The 17,760-nt window shown below is 50.5% G+C and overlaps 2 protein-coding genes across 5 annotated transcripts in view; both read right to left on the bottom strand.

Moving 5' to 3' along the window:
* Positions 1-488: 488 nt before the first annotated feature.
* RPS15 (ribosomal protein S15) lies at positions 489-3,380 on the bottom strand. The gene is made up of 4 exons (XM_059489779.1): positions 3,329-3,380; positions 2,991-3,076; positions 1,213-1,447; positions 489-650 (listed from the first exon to the last, which is right to left on the bottom strand). The coding sequence occupies exons 1-4, from the start codon at positions 3,329-3,331 to the stop codon at positions 537-539; spliced, it is 438 nt and encodes a 145-aa protein (XP_059345762.1). The 5' UTR covers positions 3,332-3,380; the 3' UTR covers positions 489-536.
* Positions 3,381-4,393: 1,013 nt separating this feature from the next.
* The window catches only part of DAZAP1 (DAZ associated protein 1), a 26,096-nt gene continuing 12,729 nt past the window's right edge, over positions 4,394-17,760 (bottom strand). For 2 of the 4 annotated variants that reach the window (XM_059489995.1, XM_059489996.1), the window contains exons 7-12: positions 16,483-16,565; positions 13,083-13,236; positions 10,986-11,015; positions 10,416-10,556; positions 9,508-9,690; positions 4,394-5,353 (exon numbers count right to left, since the gene is read on the bottom strand). In XM_059489995.1, coding sequence (XP_059345978.1) covers positions 5,181-5,353; positions 9,508-9,690; positions 10,416-10,556; positions 10,986-11,015; positions 13,083-13,236; positions 16,483-16,565 — 764 coding nt within the window. In that variant the 3' untranslated portion in view covers positions 4,394-5,180. The remainder of the gene's footprint in view (positions 5,354-9,507; positions 9,691-10,415; positions 10,557-10,985; positions 11,016-13,082; positions 13,237-16,482; positions 16,566-17,760) is intronic. The other 2 variants (XM_059489997.1, XM_059489999.1) reach the window with 1 other exon arrangement.

Raw genomic sequence — 17,760 nt, 5'->3', positions numbered from 1 at the left:
CATCCCTCCCTCCCAGCCTGAGCTGCAAACCCTCAGCTCACCCCCCACCCGGTGCCACTCCGTGATCCCTGCCACCAAAATCCTTTGGGTTCCCCAATTAAGGACAAGAAAATAATAGTTTGGGGTTTCAACATCCTGTGATGGGCCTTGGCAGCTTCTCCTGGGACTCAGGCTGGTTCTGAGCCTGGGAACCCCCCCTGCCTTCCCCCAGTTCCACATTTCTTCATTCCCAGTATTTTTATTAACAAATGAAGTTAAATACATGGAAATGCTGTAAATATTAAAGTGCCATTCCCCACTTCCCAGTGAAGAACAAGGAATAATTCATTCACTAAACCCACATGAAGGTGATTTGTTTGCTGCAGGTGCTGACAGAAAGCAGTGCCAAAACCCTGGAAACACTCAGGGAAACATGCAATGATGGTGGAGTGGAGTTCAGCACACCCCAGCCCCTCACCCTGGGAATGGAGAGGCAGGAGACAGAGGGATCCAGGTGGAATTTCTTTATTTACACTGCAGGAGGCTCCCTCCCGGAGCTACTTGAGCGGGATGAAGCGGGAGGAGTGGGTGGCACCGATGCCAGGCCGGCCGTGCTTCACCGGCTTGTACGTGATGGAAAACTCGCCCAGGTAGTGGCCGATCATCTCGGGCTGCAAGGGGAGAGATCCGTGCTGGGGACAGAGCTGGGGACACGGGGACATCCCCCTCCTGTCCCCATCCCCATCCCAGGAGCCTGGCACAGCTGGTTACTCCAGCACTGCTCCTCCCCTGGTGCCTTGATGGGCTTCCCCAGCACTGCCCCTCCTGGGGAGGTGACACAGGAGCCACAGGGGCATTTGTGCCCTTCCAGGTGGGATTTAATGCCAGGTAGGAGCAAGAAAATGGCATTTAATCCCACTGGTGGTATCAGGTGACAGCACCCCATGGGTAATTCCACTCCTGGAAAGCTCAGGGATCTGTTTCATTCCCAAGCAGTGCTGGCAGGCTGGGCTGAGCACATGGATCACTCCACAGCCATTTCAGTGCTTCAGAGCCACACTGAGACCCCTGTGGGAGCTGGCCCTTCCTGGGATGACACCTCCAGGTGTCCCTCTGAGCCAACCCCGCTCTGAGGAGCTTGGACCCCCCCAGACACAGGGAACGAGCAGGATTTACAAAGAGTTACAGCGAACACCCCGGACACTGAGCTCGGTGCCAGAGCCCCCAGCTCACCTTGATCTCCACCTGGTTGAAGGTCTTGCCGTTGTAGACGCCCACCATGCTGCCCACCATCTCGGGCAGGATGATCATGTCCCTCAGGTGGGTCTTCACCACCTCGGGCTTCTCCATGGGCGGCGCCTCCTTCTTGGCCTTGCGCAGGCGCTTGAGCAGCGAGTGCTGCTTGCGGCGCAGGCCGCGGTTCAGGCGCCGCCGCTGCCGCGCGCTGTACAGCTGCATCAGCTGCTCGCTGCAGGGACAGGGACGGCTCAGGGACCCCAAACTGCGCCAGGGGAACAGCCCAGAGACACCCCAACCCAGCCTGGGGAGAGCCCAGGGACACCCCAACCCAGCCTGGGGAGAGCCCAGGGATCCCAAACCCAGCCTGGGGAATGTGCTGTACAGCTGCATCAGCTGCTCGCTGCAGGGGACAGGGACAGGGACGGCTCAGGGACAGCTCAGGGACCCCAAACCCAGCCTGGGGAACAGCCCAGAGACACCCCAACCCAGCCTGGGGAACAGCTCAGGGACACCCCAACCCAGCCTGGGGAACAGCTCAGGGACCCCAAACCCAGCCTGGGGAACAGCTCAAAGACACCCCAACCCAGCCTGGGGAACAGCTCAGGGACACCCCAACCCAGCCTGGGGAATGTGCTGTACAGCTGCATCAGCTGCTCGCTGCCAGGGACAGGGACGGCTCAGGGACCCCAAACTGAGCCTGGGGACCCCTAACCCAGCCTGGGGAACAGCCCAGGGATTCCAAACCCACCCTGGGGAATGTGCTGTACAGCTGCATCAGCTGCTCGCTGCAGGGGACAGGGACAGGGATGGCTCAGGGACAGCCCAGGGACAGCTAACCCAGCCTGGGGAGCACACTGTACAGCTGCATCAGCTGCTCACTGCAGGGGGACAGGGACAGCTCAGGGACAGCTCAAGGACCCCAAACCCAGCCTGGGGAACAGCCCAGGAACCCCTAACCCAACCTGGGGTACAGCCCAGGAACAGCTAACTCAGCCTGGGAAACGCACTGTACAGCTGCATCAGCTGCTCGCTGCAGGGACAGGGACGGCTCAGGGACCCCAAACTGCGCCAGGGGAACAGCCCAGAGACACCCCAACCCAGCCTGGGAACAGCTCAGGGACACCCCAACCCAGCCTGGGGAATGTGCTGTACAGCTGCATCAGCTGCTCGCTGCCAGGGGACAGGGATGGCTCAGGGACAGCTCAAGGACCCCGAACTGAGCCTGGGGTACAGCCCAAAGACACCCCAAACTGAGCCTGAGGAATAGCCCAGGGACCCCTAACCCAGCCTGGGCTACAGCCTGGAGAGAACTCATAGACCCCACAGCCACAGAGTTACCCAGACAGAGCCTGGGGAACAGCCCAGGGACCCCAAACCCTGGAGAGAGCCCAGAGACCCCACAGCCGCAGTGTTACCTAGACAGAGCCAGGGGTACAGGCCCAGGAGATGGCCAGAGACCCCAAACTGAGCCTGGGGTACATCCTGGAGAGACCCCCAAGAGCCAAGGTGAGCCGGGGTACAGCCCCGCAGAGACCCCAAAGTCTGTGTCACCCAGACGGAGATGGGTACACAGTAGGGAGACCTCCTGGGACCCCACACCCTCAGCATCACCCGAACCGAGCCGGGACCCCACACTGATGGTGTCACCCACTGAGGGACTTTAAAGAGCCCCAAAAGCAGCAGCTGAGCACCGAACACCGTTATTGTCGGTATTTGAACACAACCTGAGTATGGCGCAGACCGGGCTCCCCCGATCCCCTACCAGCCCTTACTAGGACATGTCGAGCAGCTGGTCCAGGTCCACCCCGCGGTAGGTGAATTTGCGGAAGGTTCGCTTCTTCTTCTGCTCCACCTCCGCCTGCAGCGGGACAGGGGGGTCGGGTCAGGGAGGGGGACCAGTGGATTCAAGGCCGCGGCCCCACCGAGCTCTGCGGGGCGCCCAGGCCGCTCCCTCCCCTCAGCCCCGCTCCCGCCCCGCAGCGCCCCGGGGAGGCCCATTCCCCATCCCCCAGGAAAGCCCCGAGCCCCAGGCGGCGCCGCCGCGGCGGGTGAAGCCCGGATGGCGGCGGATGGGGCCCGATAGTGCCGGCAGGGCCTCCCCCATACCCACCATCTTGGCCTGGGCCGCTCGGAAAGGCCGCGCTCGCGCCGGAAGCGGCAGATCTCGCGAGAGCAGCGCGGGCGGAATGGGCGGGGAAAGCGCAGCCGGGCAGCGCTTCCGCCCTCAGTGCCCTTAAAGGGGCCGCAGCCCCAGGACAGCTTGGGGACAGCTGAGAGGGACGGAGCCTCCTCTTCCCCCCAAACCTGCCCCTGCTGATCCGGGGAAATGTCGGGTTTCCTTCCCGCTGGCACAAGGTGGAACCCAGCAGTCACAGTCACCCCGGCTCTGAGCATCCCACGCTTTTTTGGGAAGCCGCCTTCATCTTTCACCTGTGGGGCTTCACCTCCCCGCGGGGGCCAGAGCTGCGGGTGGGGCCCAGCGGAACCGGCTCGTTCTGCACAGGTTGGTCCGGTCTGGCCCCCGCAGGAGGTCCCAGATCTAACGGCCCACACGGGCCTGGAGGAGCTGGTTCTGCACAGACAGGAGACAATCCAAAGGGTTTTATTCCAGAAGAGGTGAAGATGTTGGGTGTCCTCTGTTCCAGGTGTACCCAGGGTGGGGCTGTGACATTTCCATGGATTCACACTCCTGGGGGCGATCCAGGTGGGCTCAGAAGTGACGCCTGCAGAGGCATCCCTGGAGCAGCTCCTGTTCCAGCAGGAATTTCGAGCTCATGGATGTAAGAGGAGCAGAATCACGAGGATTTGAGCTTGAAGGATTCACAGCAAGCAGAACCAGAACCACACAAAATACAAAATTGCCCCTGAACAGACACAGTGACCTCCAGAGCACAGACACATCCCAACCCACCCCATTAACAGGGATTAATTACACCAGTGAGTCCTTCACCACATCAGGCTGGATCAAAGCTCCTCAAGGGTCTGGATCTGCTCCGGGCTGCAGGATCCCTCCCCAGTCAGACCCACGCAGCACTGGCTCCCTGGCAGTGCCACTCTGCATAGGGCACAGCTGGTGACACCACAAAGCTGCCCCAGGACTCTTCCAGAAAACCCACACTCACAAAAGCAAAAAAAATTAAAAAAAAAAAACCAGAAAAATGGAGACAGGCTGGTGTTTCTAATCCAAAGGTTCTTGTCTTTATTCAAACCAGGGCTTGGCACTGCTCAGCGCCAAGCGCACCAAAACCTTTTTGCCTGAGGGAAATCCACATCCGGCCGAGGCCTCGGGAGGGGGAGGCAGGTGGAGCCTCCGAGCAGCTCCTGCGCCCGCCCCCGCCCAGCTCCGCCCCCAGAACAAACAGCAAAATACACTCAGCAGGTTTCTGTCAACTCCCAGAGTTTCAAACCCTCCGCCCCAGCACTGCCGCGGGGAGGGAGGGAGGGAGGGGCTGCAGCTCTTCCCCCGCCTCCGACAGCGCTCACGGAAACCCTGTTTTAAATTAAAAAATAAGCCAGCATACATAGTAGAAAATTTCTCTTAAAAATTTCACAATCTGTAAATGTATATATTTTTTTCTTTTAAACATAAAAGTTTACAATATACGGTAAAACAAAGGCTCAGGAAAAATAATTTCAAAAAAAAGAAACCTGAAGTTTTGAATTAAAGCTGAAGACATTTTTAAAACCCTGTAATTTGAACCAGTGACATTTTCTTTATTTGTGCTGATGGGTTAGAGAAAGGAAAATCTTTAAAAACTGCAGTCCAAACACCCACAGCTCTGCCTTCAGAAGCCATCTGCCCCCAACCCCTGCCCTCCCCCCGAAGAAAAAAAAAACTGTTGTTAGGTTTTTCTTCCATCAAGTAATGTGATTGTCACAAGTTCAGAAGTCTGGGATCCCGGGCTTCAGCTGGGCCCAGAGGTCCCTGTGGGCAGCACTCACTCCCTGATTGGCAGCCCAGGCTAGCGCCGGTAGGGGTGGAATCCTTGCACGTTGTGGTTCTGTCCCCGCCCGAAGCCGCTGCCTCCTGCCGGGGGGCCGCTGGAGGGCTGCACCGAGGGGCCTCCGTAGGGAGGGGGCTGCTGGCTGGGATCAGAGAAACCTTGGCCAAACCCACTCAAGTCTTGTCCATACCCTGGGGAGAAGAGAAAGGCACAGGATGAGTTCCTAGGAGCAGCCACGGTTGTGAATCCCACACTTGAAAGTGCTCCCTTCTCAGGAACACAACCCAGAACAACACCTGGGAGGAGCAGCAGCTCTGAGGTCCTGCAGGGACCTTCCCTCCTTTTCTGCAAAAAGCAAAGGGAACAGGTGTGCAGGAAGGTGGAACCGTGTTTGGGGTAATCCCAGCCAGGCTGGCAGTTCAACCATCTGCTCACAGTTTTGGGAGCAGTTTGGTTTTGGCTTGGGATCTGCACCACAGGCCACTTTGGAGTGAGCAGAGTTTAGGGATAGGGAGAAAAACAGGAGTTTCCTTTCCAAGAGAAAAGAAACCTTGTCCAAACCCACTCAAGTCTTGTCCATACCCTGGGGAGAAGGGAAAGGCACAGGAAGAGTTTCTAGGAGCAGCCACGGGTGTGAATCCCACACCTGACAGCCCAGGAACACAACCCAGAACAACACCCGGGAGCAGCAGCAGCTCTGGGGTCCTGCAGGGATCCTCCCCCCTTTTCTGCAAAAATCACAAAGGAACAGGTGTGCAGGAAGGTGGAACCGTGTTTGGGGTAATCCCAGCCAGGCTGGCAGTTCAACCATCTGCTCACAGTTTTGGGAGCAGTTTGGTTTTGGGTTGGGACCTGCACCACAGGCCACTCTAGAGCGAGCAGAATTTAAGGACAGGGAGAAAAACAGGGGTTTCCTTTCCAAGAGAAAAGAAACCTTGTCCAAACCCATTCAAGTCTTGTCCATACCCTGGGGAGAAGGGAAAGGCACAAGGATGAGTTTCGAGGAGCAGCCGTGGCTGGTGTGAACCCCACACCTGACAGTGCTCCCTCCCCAGGAGGAGCAGCAGCTCTGGGTCCTGCAGGGACCTTCCCTCCTTTTCTACAAAAAGCAAAGGGAACAGGTGTGCAGGAAGGGGGAGATGTTTTTTTGGAGTAATCCCAGCCAGGCTGGCAGTTCAACCATCTGCTCACAGCTTTGGGTGCAGTTTGATTTTGGGTTGGGACCTGCACCAAAGGCCACTCTGGAGTGAGCAGAATTTAGGGATGGAAAGGAAACCCCTGTTTTTCTACCTAGGAGAAAAGACTGGCTGCAATCCCTGCTACCAACACAAAATTTACAACTAGATGTAAATTAAGACGACTGAGAAATTGAGAAATTTAATTCAAATTCTCCTAATTAAATATGACTTTTAATCCTGGCATCAGTGCCAGCCCCTGCTCTGAAAGATGCTATTAAGGCTCCTAATTACCAAGAGCATTTCTGCAGTGCTGCCTCTCTCTGTGCAGGCTTAGAGCAGGTTTAACTCTCTTAATCCCAAACAAAGTCTCTTAGCACATCTTCAGCAGTTCAATTTCAAGCTCTGCCTGTCCCTCAAGGACTTGCTGGCACTAATGAGCACTAAAACACAGCGAGCTCAGGCTCTGGGAGCTGCAAATGCTCCTCCTGGCACTTGTTCAGACACAGATAAGCAGGAGCCCAAAACTACAAGGGGATTGTTTGCCAAGGGGAGTGGAAAAACACAACCTCGAGTTGCTGTTTCTGCACAGTGGTGCAAATCACAGAGCTCAGGTTGTTTGTGATGGAGGAAACCCACAGCACACACCTGCAGAGCCACTCAGGACTCACTGAGTGCCACACCTGGCTCTGCTTCCCTGTGGTTTCAGTGTCTGGCTCCAAACCTGAGCCTGGATGGATCACCAGGATAAAGCCTGGCCTGGCACAGCTCACTGAGGGGTTTTACCCAGATGGGAGAGCTGCACTGCCCTGACACAAACCCCAAACCTGAGAGAGCTGCACTGCTCCAACACAAACCCCAAACCTGGGAGAGCTGCACTGCCCCAACCTGGGAGAGCTGCACTGCTCCAACAAAAACCCCAAACCTGAGAGAGCTGCACTGCCCCAATAAACCCCAAACCTGGGAGAGCTGCACTGCCCCAACAAAAACCCCAAACCTGAGAGAGCTGCACTGCCCTGACACAAACCCCAAACCTGGGAGAGCTGCACTGCTCCAACACAAACCCCAAACCTGAGAGAGCTGCACTGCCCCAATAAACCCCAAACCTGAGAGAGCTGCACTGCTCCAACACAAACACCTGAGAGAGCTGCACTGCCCCAATAAACCCCAAACCTGGGAGAGCTGCACTCCCCCAACACAAACCCCAAACCTGGGAGAGCTGCACTGCCCCAATAAACCCCAAACCTGGGAGAGCTGCACTGCCCTGACACAAACCCCAAACCTGGGAGAGCTGCACTGCCCTGACACAAACCCCAAACCTGGGAGAGCTGCACTGCCCCAACAAAAACCCCAAACCTGGGAGAGCTGCACTGCCCTGACACAAACCCCAAACCTGGGAGAGCTGCACTGCTCCAACAAAAACCCCAAACCTGGGAGAGCTGCACTGCCCCAACAAACCCCAAACCTGAGCCCTGTCCCTGCCTCTCACCCTCTCCAACAGCCCCACAGGAACACCAGGGAACCTTCCAGGACCTGCCTGAGGCTCCTCCCTGACCTTGGGAGTGCAGATAAAGCTTTGGGGTGAGGAGCAGACAAACCCATCCTAGTCAGAACTGAATGGACTGCACAGAGATAATGAATTTTTAATTATTTTAAATTAATGTAATTAATTTGATTTTGCAGGGTGAGTGTTAGTGCTGACACTCATCCTGGGTGCATACACTGAAGGGTTTAGGACAATGCCCAGGATAAACCTTACACTGCCTTGTGCTCATTAGGGGACTGTGTGGTTCTTTAAAGCCCACAAGCTTTATGCATTTATGTAAATATATGCAAATTAGGGACACTTCCAGGGATAGGGCAGCCACAGCTTCTCTGCCAGGGTCTCAACAGCCTCACAGTGAAGAAGTTTTTCCTAAGATCCAGTTTAAACCTATTTTTTTTCCAGATCAAAGCCATTTCCCTTGTCCTATCACCACTGCTCCAAATAAAGAATCCTTCTCCATCAGATCCTTCCTAAACTTCCAACTCCTCCCAGACTCTGGCTGCTCCTCACTGATGTAACTGGCTGTGCAGGGATTTGTGCTTTATTTAGAAGAGTCCAACCCACTCCAAAAAGAGTCTGCAAAGAGCCAAGTGCTGGCAGAACAAGAAAAACTTTTGAGTCACAAGGGCAAAACTATCCAGGAAATCAGCTGTGTAAGAAACAAATGAAAAAACATTTCAAACTCATCAACGTGAGAACATGCTGCTTCACAAACATCTCAAAGGCTCATCTTCCTTCAGAGGCTGCTTTACATTGCTGGAATTTTGAATATTATCTATTTAAATAAATGTTGTGAAGTTTTCATCTCATAGGAAAGTTTCTGCAGGAACTTGAGGCAGCACTACCACATGGAGAACATGTTCCAGCAGGGCACAACCTGAATCCATGGGCTGCTGCATGCAAAATTCCCTTCAGAAGTAAAAACTGACCAATTACAATCCCTTAAAAAAAAAACATTAGTACAGAGCTCTTTGGAGAGATCTTATTTGGAGAGCAGTGCTGAGAAACAGGGCTGAGAGGAGCAAGATGAGAATGAGAATTCCCTCTGAGCTCCCTCAGGGAGCAGCAGCCAAAATTTTACTCTGGAGCACAGGCATAATTTTAAAAAGAATTTGTTTTTTGTAGCATTGCCTGCCTGCTGTAAAACTTGTTAGCTCAGAGCCTTCTACCTCAAAGTTTCCTACAGAGCACAATAAAGCTTTGTACAGAACTGCATCTCCAGAGAGATGGGAAGGGATGAGAAAAGGGAGGTAAAGGCACAGGTTTGGATCCTTACACATGCACTGCCTGTCTCTCCATGCTGCTTTTACTCTTCAAATCTGTTCTCCAAGGTCTGGAGACACAAAAAAGTTCACTACAAGCTCTGCAAAGCTTTTGGAGAGGAAGTTTGTGGAAACCAGGAATTCACTCTGGCAATGCACAAATCCCTGAAGCTTATTTATTTTACAGCACAAAAGCAACACTTTAGAGCTAAGAAAAATCCCTCTGGCTAGAACATTGCATGATTTAAGGATGGCTTGAGCTGGTGGGAGCATTCCCATGCTGGAGAATGCCTGCAGCAAACGGTGTCCAACACTGCACCCAGGACTAAAGGGAAAGGGGATGAATTGCAGCAGTTACTCACCAAACTGACTGTAAGGGAATTCTGGCTGAGCAGTCGGGGGTTTGCTCATGTCCTGAGTTGCCTGAGATGGAGGTGGTGGTGGAGGAAAAGCGAGTGGTGCTGCCCCTGGAGTGGCAGGTGGAGGGGGGACTCCAGGGGGGGCAAACTGGTCAGGTGGAGGAGGTGGAGCACCATAACTAAAACCTGGAAGGACACAACAGGTGAACATCAACATCCTGCTTGGCTTTAGAGATGATACAATTGAAAATCAACATTTCTGAGGCTATTACACCCCACGTGTTTGTGACCAGTGGCTGCACAGATTCACCTCAACACGTCGGTCAAAGATGGCCCCAAGATCTCAGCACCTTGCACAGGTGGGAGAAGTGTCCCCCCAAAGACAGAGCACAGAGAAAGGGCTAAAGCAGAACTGGGGACCAAATTGTGCTTACAGACATGAGAAGTGAGGAGGAAGCCAAATTAACCAAGATTTTAGGAGTAAAAAGTGATAACTGGACATATTTTCCATCTTCTTTAAAGCAGGTTTGTAACAGACTTTTGCAATGGTGGCCTGAGAGGTAGGTGCTAAAATCCTATTTGTATTTCCAGTCCCAGTTGTGACCTTAATTCCTTAAGCTCCTCCAAAAAACCCTGCCAGTGTTTGGCCCAGGTCACCAACAATGAGCTGTAAGTTTTCTCTCTGATGTCCTAACAAAGGTGCACAATGTATCTAAATTTATTTAGCAACACAGATTTAAACTAGAGAACAGAAATGATTATTTCATGCAAGAATAAAATAATTAAAGAAAAAAAATAATGCTATTGCTCTGAATATATAATTTGGAGAAAATAATTAAGGATAGGTGAAACCAGGTCCAGCAAACAATGAGGAAAAGCTGGATGAGCTCCAGCTCCTGGGGGTCACTTACTAAATGGTGGAGGGGTGCCATAGCCCTGTGGAAATCCTTGTGGAGGTGGGAATCCCCCAGGAGGTGTGGAGACAATGTATGAGGTAAATGGAGGTGGTGGGGGAGGAGCTCCTCTGCCTGGAGGAGGGGGTCCATATCCACCTGGAAAAGGAAGAAAAACCAAAAAGTGAACCACATGAATACCAAGGAGCTGCTGCTGGAGTCAGCTTCCTCTAGATGGGGTAAGGCTGTTGGGTGGATTTCAAACAGGTTCAGCCTTCTATGAATCCTCATGTTGGGAAATATTTGTCCTCTAAGTATCCCCACTGTAAATAATTGCAGTTTAGCATGTAATCCCTTGGTAACAAATGAATGTGGCTGGAACAGCAGGATGTGTGTCAGCTCCCATTACTGAGCTGCTAAGAAGCCACTGTCTTCCCCTCTGTTCTTCCAGGACAAATTCAATCAAGCTTTTAAATGTAGGTTAAATCCTACAGAAATCCAAAAATCACTGTGAATGCTCAAAGAAGCTGCACCCGTGCTTGGGAGGATTTTTTTCCTTTCAGAATTGGTCCCATATAATGTACTTACCAATTGCCTGTCCAGCTGGCACCCACATCCCTACAACAAAACAAAAAAAGAGCTTTAGACATCAGTGAAGCTGCATGCTCTGGAGCAGGGATGATGCAAGAAGAAGGATTTGGCTCTGGGATAGACTGGGTATCCTCCCCATGCCCCTTACAGAGTTATTTTTATGGCCTAAGCAACATTGTGGGACTATTTCTGAATGTGTAATTCTGGAAAGACTCTGAATCATTCAGCAAATGACACTCAGAAAAGACAGCAGTTCCCAATTCCAAATCAGATGGAGCATTTGAGAGCTGCCCCATACCAAGTGCAAGAAACTACAGCACTACAGAGAACAAAACCCTAGAGAACCCCAGCAGACTACACATCCAAGGGATTCTTAATTTACTACCAGGTTTATCTGAGTTATTTTTGCAGTTTTTGAAGCATGAAAAAGCCCTTCCCATCCCTTGTGCAGCGCTGAGATTGAAGGATAAATGTGCTCGTGTCTGACATTAATCTTTCCAGGAGATCAGATATCATTTTCCCTACTAATCACTGCATGGAAAATAATGGGAGTTTCTCAGTTTGCAGATTAGCACATCTGTGCACAATGTCAACCCTCAGCTGCAGCTTTCAAGTTAATCAGCACCGTGGGGAAATGAGCAATCCCTGTGCTGCATTTCCATCCATGGAGTGGGGATGGAGCAGCCACGCTCCCTGCACCCCCCAGGTGAACATTTCTCATCTCTCAGAGCAAGCAAGTCACAGCAACTCAATTATCCCTCCAGAAGTTATCAAAATTGTCTTTGGATGAACTCAGCATGTTTATCCTGCCTCTGGAATCTCAGGGGGGTTGCAGCCATCAAACCCAGGCTGCTCCTGAGCCCTGCAGGGCTCCTGGTGTGCACTGAGTGCTCCCTGCACCAGACCTGCCTGGTGCTTCCCCAAGCTACATTAAGCAATAAAACTCAAAGGCAAGGCCATCCATTTCCCCCTCATCCCTTCCAGATTTTGCTGATAACTTCCTTTGAAACTGCCTCATCCTTGAAAAGCCATTTTTCAGCCAAATTTATCATTGGGGTGTTGTGCAGAACTCACTCCACAGCTGGAGTCACAGCTGGAGCCTTCCCAACAGCTTCTCTGAGCTCCCCCAACCCATGGGGACTCCATGTGGGGAGAGGCAGCTCCAAAGGGAACGGGTGGGACACACCTGGGACATGTGCCAGGCCTGGCACTGCCTTCTGCCAGTGAAAAAATGGATTTTTGGGAAAAGCAGTGAAAAAACTTTACAAAGGACCGGGGGGTGGAAATCTATGCGGGGTGGAAATCTATAGGGGGGTGCTAGCAGGGAAATAAAGCTGGGAGCAACATCTAGACCAGAAACCCAAACTGGAGTGAGCTGGAAAGGCCAGACAGGGAGAGGGTGGCACCCTGGGCAGGGTGGGCAGTACCTTAGGGTGGTATGAGGGAAATAAAGCTGGGAGCAACATCTAGACCAGAAACCCAAACTGGAGTGAGCTGGAAAGGCTGGACAGAGAGAGGGTGGCACCCTGGGCAGTACCTTGGGGTGCTATAAGGGAAATAAGGCTGGGAACAACATCTAGACCAGAAACCAAAGTGGAGCAAGCTGGAAAGGCAGGGGGTGGCACCCTGGGCAGGGTGGTCAGCACCTTGAGGTGTTATAAGGGAAATAAAGCTGGGAATAACACCTAGACCAAAAACCCAAAGCAGAATGAACTGCAAAGGCCAGACAAGGAGAGGGTTGCACCCTGGGCAGCACCTTGGGGTGCTATGAGGGAAATAAAGCTGGGAGCAACATCTAGACCAAAACCTCAAAGTGCAGCAAGCTGGAAATGCCGGATGGGGAGGGGGTGGCACCCTGGCAGGGCCGGCAGTACCTTGGGGTGCTATCAGGGAAATAAAGCTGGGAATAACACCTAGACCAGAAACCCAAAGCAGAATGAACTGGAAAGGCCAGACAAGGTGAGGGTTGCACCCTGGGCAGCACCTTGGGGTGCTATGAGGGAAATAAAGCTGGGAATAACACCTAGACCAGAAACCCAAAGCAGAATGAACTGCAAAGGCCAGACAAGGAGAGGGTTGCACCCTGGGCAGTACCTTGGGGGCCGTAGCCCTGCTGCCAGGTCGGAGGGGGCTGCCCAGCCCAGCCGTTGGCAGCGCTTGGCATGATCCTGCTCCCCCACTGGCTGGCCCCTGGTGGCCCTGGAGTTTGGCTCTTGCTGTCCCGAGGCTCAGCTCGTTTCACCTCCACCTGAACAAACAGAGGCAGCGCTCAGCGGGGCTGGGGCGGCCCCGCGCCCCCCGGCCCCGCACACACACCCGCAGGTACACTTAAGACTACACTTAGCATCTTATGACTTATGTCTAAGTACTTAATTATTAAAAACTTAAGGCCAAGTAATTTACAATGTTTCTCAGGTACAGTGTAGGTGATGGTAAGGAATTACAAGTCCTACTGTTGAGGGATTCCAAGAAAAGCATCCTACAAATCGCTTCGGTCTCGTTGGCTTGAATCTTAAAACAGCAGTACCCTCTTACAGCAGCTCTGCACTTAAAACAGCAGAATCTTGGACATTAATGACAGGCTGATTTCATGTTCAAGGCAGGAGATAAGAAGATGATGTTTTCAGTTAAAAAAACAGAATTTTGAGTGAAGAGGCTGCTCTGAAAAAGGGTACTAATGCTTTAACCAAACATGTTTGGGGTCCATTTGGAAGTGACAGTTTAACCCACCCCAACTAACTGCAATTTCAGCTCTGCTCATACCTGAGAAACACACATTTTTTGAGATTTTTTTTTTGTATTGTTGTATTTTTTTTTTAAACTTAAGATTTTATTTAAATGTCTAATGGAAGATAAAGACTTACCTTCCCCAGGCTAACGCTTAAAGAATCTCAGTTAACTCAAACAATGTCAGAGGGAATGGATGTGATAAGAGAATCTTACATTACATCTAACAAAAAAGTAAACAAACATGCAAGTAATAAAAATGGACAGTTGAGTCAATAAGAAGCAATCTTCATACTGTGTTAAGTCAGTGACAAAACCCCTCCTGTTTTAAAAAATCAGTAACCACAGTGCTTAACTTATTTCATTCCAAGATAAAATGTCCTAGTGTTCCCAGCCATGGAATAAGTGCATTTGACCTACTTAAAATAAGCTGCACATTCAACATAAACCTCTCAAAAAAAAATCCAGTTCTGATTTAATGAAACCCTCTCAGCACTCGCTGAATTTGAGGCTTTTTTTTTTCCATGATTAATTTTAATGGGTGCCAGAGTACAAAGAAAATAAATCTCAATCATCAATGGGCTTGAGTAGTATGGAAAATAAAGTATTCAGAATTCTTCCTGCCATGTCTTAAAAGCCATTCATGTTGGAGAACAAACAGGAAACAGGCACAAGGCAAGGACAAAGCCCCCCCACACCCCCCCTGCCAATGCCCCAAGGACATGAGACATGACAGTAACCAAATCTCTGTCAGCTCAAGGCCCTTCCAGAGAGGAACCAAGGGAATTTTTCAAAGGACTCAAATTAATGAGTCTTAACACATTTGCCTTGAGGGAATTCGGTTATTGCTTACAAAAGCAGAGGCCTTCTTGCAATTTTAATTTTTTCCCCCTCCTTTCAACAACATATGGATTCATTTCAGCAATACCTTTTTAATTACCAAAAAAGACAGAGATACCATTTTTAAAGCAGGCATGATTAGGCAGTGAAGGAGAGAGCAGGGGACCTGGAGCTCATTAATCCTTGTGGAAGAATCCCATTAATTTTTCAGTGCACACTTGGAAGCAGGGAACTGCCAAAGTGAGCACTGAAAAGTCCCTGTGCAATAGGGAGGTTCAAATTCCACACCTGCCTAGAGCCCAGCTTACCCCAAGAACTGAGGCAACTCTATTAATCTGAGCTAAAAATCCCTGAATCCTGATTTTTTTTTTTTTGTCACTGAAAGGGGGGGGGAAAGGGCAAAAATCAATTATTTCATTTTGGAATTGGGTTTGTTTGGGGAACACAGAGAACTCCAAGTCCCAGTGCTGTGTCAGCAGCAAAGCAATGAGGGGACATCCAGGCTCACACTGGGCTCTCCATCCTCTCCCAGCACCTTGTGGGTGTTTATCTTTTGTTCCCATTTGGATCTGTTGCTTTGTGGGATCAGCTCCCACTTTAGGGTTTTGCTGAAGGCAATTGCAAGGGCAGATCAGGGAATATTGGGGGGATACAGGTGATCCTTACACACCCCTGTGTGATTTACTACACCTGGGAGTGTCACACCAGGAACCAAGAACTGATGTTCTGGATCCCACAAGTCCATTCCTTTGTTCCCATTATCAGGAAGCCAGCCAGCTCTGCACCCCAAATCAGGTTCACAGGAATTAAAGGCATTATTGCACTGCAAAATGAACCAGAACTCCACTGACATGCAGAGTGTGGCCCTTGTTAGCTAAGGAAAGGCTTATGAAATATCAGCACATAAAAGATTTTAAAGACAATTAAAACCTCACACAATACACAAAATTTAAGGAATGTGAGAATCTTCTGTGTCTCCCTGAACCCCTTCACTTCAAGTTTAGCAGCTTTAACATTTTGTTTAAAATCTGGATATACCTTAAAGCTGTGCAAGGATTTAAATTTACCAGAATTTCCTGTGGTTCATTTTTCTTTAAATTACTCCTTTAAAACTTGGGTGTCCTGCAACAATTTATTTTGCTTTTAGGTTTGGGTTTCTTTTTTTTTTTTTCTTCCACAGGTAAAAGTTATGTTCCTTGCTGAGTAACATCAAAGGAGCCTAAAAAATTCCTGCCTATCCAAGCCCCATTTGCTGACAACACAGTATGAAGATGAAACAACCAGAGGTCACTTAACTGCATTGTGGTTAAATACTATATAGAGTACGTGGGTTGGTATCAAAGTTTCACAGTAAGTGACCCAATTTTTTAAAAAACCAATCCTTCAGGATGTTTTTTTTTTCTCCCTTTTTCTTTACAAGTTTAAGATTATATAAAGCAGATCGTCTGACACCACTTCAAGATTTGAGTATAAAGTACACATCTGAAGGAGTGGTATCTTAAACCAAGCCTTGAAGAACTCAGATTTCACTGGGATTCTGCTTTTCCAACAGCTGGAAATCACTGATTTGTCTCCTTGCACCACAGCAGTGCTCAAAGCAGAGGCACTGAGCACCAGTTCACCCCAGAGATGATGATCCCAGTTCACCTGCTCAGCCAGAGCAGCCCCCAGGTCTGTACACACAAGGCCTCACCCCAAGCAGAGCCCACAGCCTGAATCCTCAGGATTCCATCCCTCCCTCCCCCAGGCTGCCCCATCCTCACTTCCCTCCTCCACAAACTCAGACTTTCCCCACCTCCATGGATAAAGCCTTGAATTTGGACTGCTGTGCTCTCCCATCAACAATTCAGCTGGATTCCCCAGTGAAATCGCTCATTGTCCAAGACTTGGTTCTTTCTTAAGGTAAAATAAAACTACAACTACACACTTTTTTGCCCATGATGTCGTGAAAATGCATGTTGACAGCCTGGTCCACTGATTGTTCGTCCTCGAAAGTAATAAATCCAAAACCTAGCCAACGACGAAGAGTGAATCAAGGTAGCAGGGTGTTGTGACACAAAACAGGATGATGAACAGTATTAGGGGCAGACCAAGGGTTCAAGCAGGGGTTTCAGATAACGACACTTGTGTTCAATTGGCAAAAACTCTGAGGAAATTGCAATGGATACTTCCTGTGAAGAGGCTTTAGTGCCTCGTCTCGATTGCGCGCATGCAGCTTCGAACTGAGCTCATTAACCGGCTTTTAATTTGATTTTATTCCTCATCCACCTACCAGGAAATGGAAAAAAACTGCTAAAATCAAAATATTTGTGGGACAGCAGATTGAAGTCAAGCAACTTTGCTGCTCCTCCCTTTGATTCAGCCTAATTTCCCAAGGAAAACCTATCATATATCCCTGTTCCCCAAAGCTGCAAAGCAACTTCCTCCCAATCCCTTAGCCCAGCTTCCAGTTAGGGAAATATTTTCCATAGAAAAGAAAGTTAGTTTTGAAATGTAGCTGTTAAAGCATGAGAAATTTTACCACTCCATGGATGAATGAGAAGCTTCAGAAACTAACAACCTACATCAGAGGTTCTCAAGTTTTCCACACCTTGGAGAAAAAGCACAGAACAGGTGTTACTCCTTCCCAACAAGGCAGCTCCCCTGTGAGGTGTTGCTCACACAGAACGTGGTGTTGCTGCCACGTCCTGAATCGTTGATTTCCATTTGAAAAATCCACACAACTTCCCAATGGGTGGCTCATTCCCTGGATTCAGCTGGATCCAGCAGCTTTTGATGCTTGGAGAGAAAACTCTGGGAAAGGAGGCAAAGCTCCCCTTTTGGAGGTCACTCTGAGAACCACTGCAGTAGGTTGTAGCTGCTGACACAGCCGAGAGAGTGGCAAAATAGTGGTTAATCCCCCAGGACAAGGCGGCTGCTTCATGCCATCACCCACTGGCTGCTGGTGGGGACAACCCAGGGCAGGGAGGGACACATGCAGTACAGGAATTGTGCCATTCTTTGGATTAGCTACAGAGAGGGGGGAAAGGGGGGAGAGCAATAAAAATTCGAAAAAGAAACCCGAGGTGCGGCGTGGGAAGCGTTTATGGAACATGGATGCGGTTCTGCTTTTCTGAAACCCAAGATTTCCCCCTTGGTTTGCGTTTTGCTTTGCAGCTAGTGCTGACAGCAGCCAAATCTTGCTCTAAAGCGTTACAGAATACAG

Source organism: Ammospiza nelsoni, chromosome 27 (genome assembly GCF_027579445.1).
Source record: "Ammospiza nelsoni isolate bAmmNel1 chromosome 27, bAmmNel1.pri, whole genome shotgun sequence".
Taxonomy (NCBI): domain Eukaryota; kingdom Metazoa; phylum Chordata; class Aves; order Passeriformes; family Passerellidae; genus Ammospiza; species Ammospiza nelsoni.
Note: the sequence above shows the minus strand (reverse complement) of the source record. Positions and strands in the feature narration are given on the sequence as shown.

Coding starts and splice junctions, on each gene's coding strand:
- RPS15 (XM_059489779.1), bottom strand. Junction 1,448..2,990: donor CAGCTGCTCGACATGTCCTA/GTAAGGGCTGGT, acceptor CTGTCCCTGCAG/CGAGCAGCTGATGCAGCTGT. Junction 651..1,212: donor TCAACCAGGTGGAGATCAAG/GTGAGCTGGGGG, acceptor CTCCCCTTGCAG/CCCGAGATGATCGGCCACTA.